Here is a 10,968-nt window from a genome sequence, read left to right on the forward strand (position 1 = left end):
TATGGAGAGTAAGCACATTCGTGATGTTAGTTCTCAATTAGCAAGTAGAACAAGAACTGCTATTTAAAAAAAGTTCCACAGCACAACAAGATGGCAAATGTATGGATCAGAGTAGATTTTGATAAAATGAAGCAGACCACCAGCAACCAATTAAATTGGTAATGGATTGAAAGAGTGATTGGGAAATGCATAATCCATGACAGTTATACACCCTGTTGGGGACCAGGAAATATGCTACATCCCATTCATGAACAGCAGATGTAAAACATTGGGATCAGGAAAATGCTTTGAAAGTCCACGTAGCCAGCACTACCAGGAGCGTCAAAAAGCCAGCAACAATAATGTCAGGAATTACGAAGGAGATCATTCAATGCACAAAAATTTCTACATGGTGATGGAGTGTGGCCAGCTTGTTAAGGCACTCCTTTATCATCATATTTCATCCTTGTAGTACATCAATGGATGGGCCTGTGCATACAGAGGTATGCCAGATATCAAGGATAGGTCTATACAAATAGAGACATGCAGTCTGCCTAAGGATAGGCCTGTACAGACAGAGCTGCACATTATGGCCATGACAACTCTGACTAAAAGGGTACTGATGAAAAAAGGCGATGGTTCAGAAGGTTCAAGACAAGTCAAAAAGAAAACAGAGAGATAGGTAGAATAGTGGAGGAGGAAACAAATTTATATGAATGAAACTGGGTTTTTTATTTTTTAAAAATGATGACATTTAGTTATATGCTCAAAGTCGAATGTGTAAAGAAACTCTGTGATCGTAAAACTTTGTAAAAACATCACACATTTATGTGTCGAATCACTGTAAATTAATTAATTATGCCAAAAGATTCTGAATTTTTTAAAAACTTTTTGGCTGATTTGTTACCAGAATTGTTTTTATTATTTATTTGGTTGCTTTCAAAGGAGGGAAACATTTCTCAGAGACAAGGGAACTCATTATTTACCCCACCATCTTCAGTCGGCCCAACATCTTCAGTCGGCCATTGTGATAAGCATCGGCTTATCATGAACAGGATGGTTCAGTTATGAATAGATTCATCAGATAAGGATGCTGATGGGTTATGTGATGTCTGTTATATACACATATAAAGGCAGAGGCTGAGTAGATTTGTCATTGTGATGTTATCATCCTCATAGCAAAAAGTCAAAGAAAAGAGTGAAAATAGCCAAGAGGAAATTATTCTAACAAGTATACTGGGGGTTGTGTGACTAAGACCTTCCACAACTCTAGCTGTTAATTGGGTGAAAAGGTAACAATTATTGTATCTCTGTGCACAATAATAATAATAATAATAATAATAATAATAATACATGTAATAATAATACATGTAATAATAATAGTCATAATGATAATAAATAAATAAAGACAAATATAAAACAAAAAAAAATATCATTGAAACAGAAATAATAATTTTAGTACATTTGATGATATAACCACTCCCAGTATTATTATAGCATTGAAAAGTCAACTATTAAATTTGGCATATTTCCATCCATTTCTCACAGAGTACAGGTAAAAAAAGCAGATGGACTCAGAGAAAGAAAGTGTCTTAATATCCTTATTCTGTTGGGTTAATAAGATACAACTTAACTGCTAATGACTTTATTTAAATATTTTAATTTAACCAGTTAAATTCTGATTGGAAAATGTCTCTTTGTTCCATGCAGTCCCCAGCACAGTACACTGTGACAATTTAGCCATTGTATTAAATGCTATGTTATTCTGATGCATGTTTGAAATTGATGTCCTATCCTCATTATAGCTTCAGGTGCCAATTTAAGTCAATATGGTGTTCCCACTATTGCAATGTTGCTGCCTATCTAGCCTCAACCTGAAATAAACTGATGATAATGCCACTCTATGCACTTGTTTGTCATACCTATGAATTGTCCAATCCCATTTCAGCAACAATTACTGGTAAAACCTAATTAACTGCATGCACTTTAGTCACTTGAACAACCAATAGTATTTTACTTAAATTATATAGTATGGTTAAAATGATTGTTGTTTAAAAAAATCTAATTAAAAAATTTCATAAACAAATTTTAATAATATAAATTGAACCTGCTAATAAAGAAGAAGATAAAAGTCTTCTATGGTCCTAAAATATGGTATGTTGTGTAAGCATCTAAAGTGTGTGCAACTAATTATGTTTCATCAAGTGTGACAGATAGACGTGGACTTACACATGAGATACACTGATGTTAATTGGGCAAAATGGGGGCTAATGAGCTATTGTGTGTTACAGAGCATTACCATACATGAAGAAATCAAGGAAAACAATCAACCCCAATACCCATTTGCCCTTGAAAAGGAGTCCATTCTCCTAAACATTTTTTTGAATATTGCAACTATTTTGTTCTGCATTGGAAGGGAAACTTTTACCACTTAACTCAAGAGTTAAAACTTTAGTAAGTAAAACCTTCAACACATAAATGTATAAGATTCATACCATATCTCGAAGTCGGGCCACTTCATTTTTCCAATCCAATCTCCGACTGTTTTCGCCATCATTAGCTTCATGAGGAAGTGTGTCTCCAATGAGAACCAAAGCACGATTAGACCCAGCTGTCCAAGACAAGTTCTCTTGGACTTGTCTCATGACAAGCTCATACACTGCCAGACCATGTCCTCCTGTCTTCCCAACATTTCTTACATAGGAACACAACTCACCAGCATTGTTTGTGAAGTTCACATACTTGGTTAAATAGCCATAACGTCTTTCATCTCCATAGTCTCCATGTGAGAAAATGGCAATTCTAATACCAGGTATTTTACTGTTGAGTTTCTGAACCATGTCTCCCAGACTTTTTCGTACCTCTTCCAAGCAACTATACATTGAGCCCGTTGTATCAAAGGAGAACACAATCTCATATATGTCAGAAGACATCGTTGATGTTTTTCACTTTTTCACTACTAATGCTGTAAAAAGTTACATAAATTATGATTAATAGACACACCAACATAAGACACTGAGAGAGAGTTATTCAAACTTAAATTCAATCCTTTCATACCTACAACAACCTATAACTACTATCATAATATATCATAATATGTTACCACAGCTATAATATTATCTTGTTATCAAAGGACATAAAGAGGGCCTCAGTTTTGATCGTTTTCAATAAAAATGTAAGTACATGTACCAGGTCTGATACTGTCTCAACTTTGGCATTTCAGATTTTTGTACCTGATGAAGCTGGTTTCAGTTGTATTATTTCATCACTGTTAGGCCCTTCGTGAGCCAAACAATGACTTACATCCATAAATCAATCATTAATTTTCAGGATGAATCTTGACAAAACAATTTCGATTTTTAAAGCTGTCTAAGCAGCTATGTTTTAACTATACCACTAAAGAATCATTAATTTAAATGCCGATTTGATAAATTTGTAATAGCAAATTGAAAAAACATCACTAAATTTAAAATAAAAATCATTGAATTAGTATATTATGTATACTCAGTATGCTAACAAAGTTACAGTAGTATAATGAGTAACAAATACAACCCAGAGATTAATGTTATTTTTTTTTTAAATCATGAGTCTTAACATCTGTTTGATTAGCCATTAGCATTGTCCACCCCCAAGAAGCCATACTGTACTGGGTCAAATTCATAGGCTTAGAGTAACCATGGAGTGACAGCAAACAGAACAAACCTGTTTCATGTATAAATAATTATCTTGATAGCAACAGTAGGTTAGGTCTCACAACACCATGCAGCATGCAGTCCACTCATCTCATTCATATACTTATTCACATGTACAGTACACTGGGAAATATTGCAATTTACAAAATACAGTCATTATTTTGGAAAGTTTACCACTGAATAAACATATGTATTCCTATGTTCAACTGCACTGGCCAGAAAAGGACTTCTGAATAGGGTAGAATGTACATAGGTCTAGGATGGACGGACCTTTGTGATAATAACTACACATACAGTATGTAACCAATCCTAGTAAAGTTAAAATGTAGGTCATGGTGACCTTTAGTTTTAAGTGTGTAATACTAACACAGATACATCCACTTATCGGGTTTCAACATTGAAACATAAACAGTACCCAATATATAAACTTGTAATACCAAAGCTGAATAAAGTCACTGAAACATCCAATATGATTCTCTTACTCATGTTGCAAAAAGTTTGTATAACTGATTAAAATGCATCCACCCACCAAGTTTCATCATTCTATGTAGGATAAAATAAATATAACATGCATAAAACCCATATGGTCTTGTGCTAAATGCAAAAACTTAACCAAAGCCATCACATAACAAAATATATATAACGATAAGTCTCCTTTGTTTTATGGGTGCAGAGGTCACAAAGATATGATTCTAGCATGAACAATACCTGATATATGAACATCAAACACAAAATTAAACCCAAGCTTGTGTTGTTGTTTTGTGATTTAATGCCATTTCTCAGTGCAAAAGAGGCCATATATGGTGGAGGAATAACCTAGGAAAACCACAGTTAGAACCACTAACTCACAGGAAGCTACTGGCAGCTTCGTCACATACCCACATTGGCTGAGCTCAAGACTTGAACCCACATGGACAGAAGTGAGATGGCAGTGATTGGTAAAGGCGAGTGCCTGAGAACACTCAGCCACTTGTGGCCCCTAGCTAGTGAAGAATAAAATATGGGACATAATGACCTAGTAATGAAATGGAGTGTATCCTCAAGTTTCAAGGTTCTAGATAGGTTTTATATGTACAAAAGATGTTCAATACTTATGAAGTCATGAACTAAATGCCAAATCTTAAATCAGTAAAAAAACAATTGTGAAATACATATCATAGTGACTGTTTTGGTATGGATATAGTACTAAGAGATATGCATACAATCATTCAATTTATTGATTAAAGCATAAACAGTAAAATCATCAAACTAAACCGATGTCAGTCAATCATGAATTATTGGTCACAATGACCTACTCATTTTTACAAAGATGTAGTACTCATGAAGATGCATTCCCTCACCAAGTTTCATGAATCTTGTTATAACAGTAAGCATACAGCTACTAAAAATTTATCTTATTAACAGCTAAATGCATAACCTAAGCCAGTGAAATGTAAGGCTTCTTGACCTTCATTTCCTTAGGGTGTGTTATTAACAAAGATGCATACAGTCCTCTTGTTTGAAGACAACAACCTGAGGACAGGTCAAGAAAGAAACTTAAAACACAGAAATGAACCAAAGTCAATAAAGCATGAAATGTGGCTCACAGTAACCTGCTTTTGTTATGAGATAGTAATAATTATCAGGATGAATTTCATCACAAAGTTTCATGACCCAAGGTATTGCTAGCTACCTGATATATATATATATATATATATATATATATATATATATATATATATATATATATATATATATATATATATATATACACATACATATATATATATATATATATATATATATATATATATATACTGATAGATAGATAGAGTGATAGGTGACAAAAAACTATTTGGTAAGGTGGTTGCTGCTGTTGTGGTTGAATTGCCATTTTTAAGCACGCATTATGCTATATGTGGTGGACAGTATAGCTGGTGTAGGAAGAACCCAGAAATACGCAGGAAGAACAATCTACACACAGGAAGCTACTGTCACACTTTCTCACTTACACTGGCTGTTCCAGCCAGTAAAATGTGTCATATAGGACACAGTGACCTTCTTTGGTTGTAAGGGTTTGTTACTAATTCAGTTGCAACAATCATCTATTCTGATGATTCTAAAATAAACAGAGCTTGAAAAATAAACATAAACATTTAACAAAAGTGAGTGAAATATAAAACATAGGTCACAGTGACTCTATTTAGGGAAGATAGTATAATACATATCAAGATGCATCCCATCTCAAAGTTTTAACAGTACAAGTACATATCTTTGGTCCAAAAAACCTACTGTTCTGAACTAAATACAAAATATTAACCAAAGCCAGTAAAATCTGAAATACAGAGCACAGTGACCTTCTTTCATGTTAAGTGTATTGTACTAACAGAGAGAAATGCAATCATCTAGTTTAATGATTCTAAAATAAATACAGTTGTACATGTACTATCAAGATGCATCACCAATTAGTACCATGATTCCAGGTAAAATATTTATACAGTGTGCAGCACAATGAACCATAACAAATGTAGAGTTTATCATCAGAAACATTGACTTAAGTGCATTACAATAATATTACAATATTTAGACATAAAACAAGCAACAATTTCAAAAAAGACTTCAAATGATGAACAACAGCATTTTTGGCAAAGAAACTGAAAATAGATGGAAATGAACAACTGGTATAATAAGTTCAAATGAAGAGAAGTATCCAAAACTTTACAAGTAGCTATTATTTACTAAGAGAACTATAATCAGTAATGAGGTAATAATTGTCAGTATGAAGAATAAAAAGATTAAACTCACCAATCTGATCCATGATGGATTTAGAATGATAGAGCTAGCTCAGTTTGCTAAATAAGTAGTACTGTAACAAGCTCAAAACTAAATCTGGACACCAGTTAAAACTACTGCTTAATGACACTGACTTGCATTGCAAACGTTTTTAGACAAACATTTTGTGTGTGTGTCTGTGTGTGTGTGTGATTTAGATTTTTAATGTAGCTTTAGCAGTTTTTCAGTCATATCGCTATGATGTCTGCAGTGTGACAGTTTATAGAGATGTCTAGCACTGGGGGTATCATGCTGCAGACATGTAGCATGATGTCCCACCCAGTCACATTATCCTGAAACCAGGCCGACCAGTCCTAACACTAATCTCTTAATGCTGAGCACCAAGCGAGGCAGCTGTTAGTACCATTTTTGTAAGTCTTTGGTATGACTCAGCCGGGGTTCAAACCCACGACCTCCTGCATCTGAGGCAGATGCTCTAACCACTAGTCCACCAGAGCAGTCCAAACATTTTGTAGGGTAACATAAAAACTAACATCAATGACTTCACAAAAACAACATTTATTGCATCCCAGAAATGAACAAACCTTATTTGATGAACTAGCAATAAACCAGTCTGTGGATTAATGGTCCAAATAGTACTCATTCAAAACAGCCGAAAATTAAAAGGAAGTTTCATAAAAATATCAAGAAGTGTGTTTCCAAATAAAATCAATCATGAGGACTATTACCAAGAGATATGTCTGTCAAGCTCATACAATCATGACATGTACACAATAATAATGAATGAAGTTTCACTGTTATGAGAAAAGATTGTCAATATCAGTGTATTTAAACTGATTCATTTTAAATAAATAAATGAATGAAGGAGTGAGGGAAGGAAGGAAGAAATGCTTTAAAATTAATTAAAAACAAAATGTCATACATGTAAGATACATCAGTTGTCCAAGAGATGACTCAGATTAGAAAAGTGAACAACATTACCAACTATTTCAAATTTTCATTTATATTAAAGGCTTGTACAGAGATCAAAAAGGACATGGACATAGAGAGAGTATATGAGTACAGACATATCTAGAAACACTTACAAGGAAACTATAAGAAAGTGCAGTACACCTATTACATATGCAAAAGGTAAATATTTCAAAAATGAAAGATGTTAAAACGAATCCTGTTACAGCAATGAAATTATCACAGAGAAAACGCTCCTTCACCTGTTGAGACAAACACTCCTAAAAGTAGAAGCATAATGCTTAATACAGGAGAAACTGTAACAGAGCAACCATCTTACCTTACTGGAGGTAATATATTTTATGCATACATATATGACAACAATCACGTAATAGTTAAGTTTGTGAGTGACAATAACTTTGCACACTGTCAAGGAAAAATCAATGCAGAGCCAAAAGAATATGTCAAAGCTAATCCAAGGACATAAAGTGTATTCATCAATTTAAACAATATTTATTCAAGAAAGCAGCTGCATATACAATTCAAAACAATGCAATATCTGGGAAAGATTTTTGTTTCCCTATAAGAAATAAATTCTAACGATCAATATTTGTCTACTAACTTACAGTGGATAGATCACATCTATAAAAATACACATATTGGTAATTAAGTCTAGTATATTTAACAGCAGAGATCTATACAACAAGGAAAGATAAGTGTGGTTGTGATCCATGTATTAGTCAGGACAGCATTCTGATAATTTTATAAAAGTCTGCACTGTCAAAAATATATGCATTAATTTCATCAGAGTACTTATAATTGCTGAATAATAATGTCTAAAGGCCAAAAAGAGAATATGTTTACAGTTGGCTAACCATCCCGGTTTCTCGTTGCCGACTTTAGCACTCTTTCCCTATGGCCAAACAAAAATATCACAAAAAAGTCTTAATAAATTTATATAATGCTTTTACAAAATGATCTGCCTACCCTAATTTTAAAACCAGTGCAATGGGAAACATATTTTTAGGGGGCCAAATTGTAAGTTGATATGGTAATGTAAAAAGAACATGATGTCTTAGTCTTAGAGCTGTATAGAAATAGAAACTGTTAATCTGTTTTGATATGCCTGCGTGTACAGTATCACTGCTGGAGAGATGACTAGGACTATCATTATTTAAACTACTACAATTGATTCCCAATCACATATGCTGGGCCTTAACAAGCAGGGCTGGCCTTAGAACATTTAGACCGATTTGGCCAAATTGGACCACGTGTTCACTTGGCCCAGCGCATTAGTAATTTTTAAAAATATATATGCAGAGAGAAAGTAATTTTAAAGTGATGGAAGAAAATTTAAGTTCAATATCATATAAAACTTGTTAACAAGTTTTTTTCCAAATGCTGTGCTCATAGTGGACCCCACACGTATATCCATGGGGTCCCGCCAAAAAGATCCAAATCAGGCCCCATGTTTACTAAGGCCATTACTGTGAATAACCCAACCCAACATAATGATATGAAGGAGATGTATGTTATCCTGGTGGCAGATAAGAAATGAAATTTTGAATTGATAGGTTGCTTATTACATTCCTGTATATTTACATTTCCATTTAGGATTTTGGCTACCTAATATATTACATACACTGTCACTGTGTAGCAGTATAAAGTTACTCTAAGCATTTTTCAAGAAGTTAACTTAATTTGTTTTCTCTGCTGCAATTTTTAAATTTAAAAAGCAACAACATTCTACTAGGATGATTAGTGCCTTGGAACTGATCCTCATACAACTTCCACTGCAAGGAAAAGTCAAGGACAGAGGAACTAACTGTTTGGCAGGTCTTTCAAGTTTGTTGCATATGTTGTACACAATAAGGGGACAAGCAAAATTCATGTTTAAATACAAATAATGAATGAAAATATAAATTATAACTGGATACTTTTTCTGCTGTAGCATTATATGAAGAAAAAAATTAAGGAACATGTAAAAATTCTTGAAAGGATTGCACTAAAATAACACAGGGTTCATACAGAATTCTGAATGATAAATTCAAAGACTTTTCCCAAACTTTCAAAGACCACAAACATACATTTCCAAGACTTATTTTCACTAACATTTTGTATACAAGTTATGTTATATGAAAAAAACAATGAATGCAAAATACTACAATATTGTTTAATGATGAAATGAAACTGAACAGGTCATGGAAAGAAAGAAACCAGGAAAAATCGACTACATCCAAATCTAACAAACTTGGACAATTTTTTTTTTTTTTTGTGATTATGGAAAGAAATTAAAATGTTTGGGTTTATTTCAATTTTCAAAGACTTTTAAAGACAGGGTAATCTGCTCGATTTTCCCAAACTGTCAAAGACCTTCAAAGACTATATGAACCCTGTAACATCCAGGTCGAAATCCCTGAAAAGGTTACTAAGCCACTGCTGATGAAAAATAAAAACGCCAATTAAAAAATAAACAGAATTGAGATCCCTGAAGATTTTAGATTTTCTGCTATAGGAGACACTTTCCTTCATATAATTGTCAAAAATATTAGGAATTTATTTGATATTGTGTCACAAAAGGACAAATTAATCGGCTTTTCATTAAAATGTGCAGCCAGTGCATATATTATTGAAGGAGTGGGGGCCTCGAGTGGCCGAGTGGTCAAAAGCGTTCTCCGTTACGGATCACTGCCATCTCACCTCTGCCTGCTTGGATTCGAGTCTAATGTGGGTATGTGAGAAAACTTGCCAGTAGCTTCTCGTGAGTCGGTGGTTCTTCCCGGGTTCTTCCTCCATCATTAATACTGGCCACCATGCTGAAAAATGGCGTTAAACGCCACAACAGCAACAACAATGAATGAGTGTTCCTGCGATTTTAGTCTGAAAGCGAAAGTGAAAGTAAAACTATGTTGCCCGCAACCTATGCTCGTACTCTTATAAAATATAATTGCAACCTAACATCGAAAGCTTAAACATGGGGTAAATAAAGCATAATGTCTGCGAAAACAGAAGAATATTCACTCAAAATTCAACTTCTCTGGAGAATTTGCAATACAGAACACGAACGTTGCTATTTGCGACCTGCCCGTCTCAATCGGATCACCGCTTGTGCATTTCCGTCTGGTCAAAATATCCTCTCGGATGAAGTATCCACATAAATTTGATTGGTTTGGGCGATTCGCTACCGTCCGTCTGAACGTTGACCAAAACTCAGGAAGATATTCGAAACGAATAGTACCACTCTCAATCGTGTGTTTCACGACTGGCTTGTTGTGAAATGTTGATAATTAAATAGTAGACTTCTCTGTTCACAATACTCTATAGATTGTTAAAACTCCGTGCTCTGCAATGGAGACTTTGATATGGACTAAGATCACAATTATTACTTCGGTGGTCCCAGTCTATTTTTCGAGCTTTTTCCCTTACTCTCATTCTGGTGGCCATACAAGAGTTAGAGTAGGCACATTTGGTATTGATTTAAAAGTCATTGTTTATTCTTTAGAATATGATCATTATGGTGTTGTTTTCTGTGTGTATTCTGGCGACAGTGCACAGTAAATAATGGGGCATTACTGCT

At 34.1% G+C, this 10,968-nt stretch overlaps 1 protein-coding gene across 3 annotated transcripts in view; it reads right to left on the reverse strand.

Annotated features, from left to right (window-relative positions):
- The window catches only part of LOC149807643 (uncharacterized), a 28,906-nt gene extending 18,265 nt beyond the window's left edge, over nucleotides 1-10,641 (reverse strand). The window contains exons 1-2 of one of the 3 annotated variants that reach the window (XM_089969094.1): nucleotides 10,458-10,641; nucleotides 2,475-2,944 (exon numbers count right to left, since the gene is read on the reverse strand). In XM_089969094.1, coding sequence (XP_089825220.1) covers nucleotides 2,475-2,912 — 438 coding nt within the window. In that variant the 5' untranslated portion in view covers nucleotides 2,913-2,944; nucleotides 10,458-10,641. Of the gene's footprint in view, nucleotides 1-2,474; nucleotides 2,945-4,379; nucleotides 5,244-10,412 lie in introns of those variants that run through there. The other 2 variants (XM_089969083.1, XM_089969088.1) reach the window with 2 other exon arrangements.
- Nucleotides 10,642-10,968: the final 327 nt, after the last annotated feature.

The sequence above is a fragment of the Sinohyriopsis cumingii genome, chromosome 1 (genome assembly GCF_028554795.1).
Source record: "Sinohyriopsis cumingii isolate HCF-2022 chromosome 1, ASM2855479v2, whole genome shotgun sequence".
In the NCBI taxonomy this organism is placed as follows: domain Eukaryota; kingdom Metazoa; phylum Mollusca; class Bivalvia; order Unionida; family Unionidae; genus Sinohyriopsis; species Sinohyriopsis cumingii.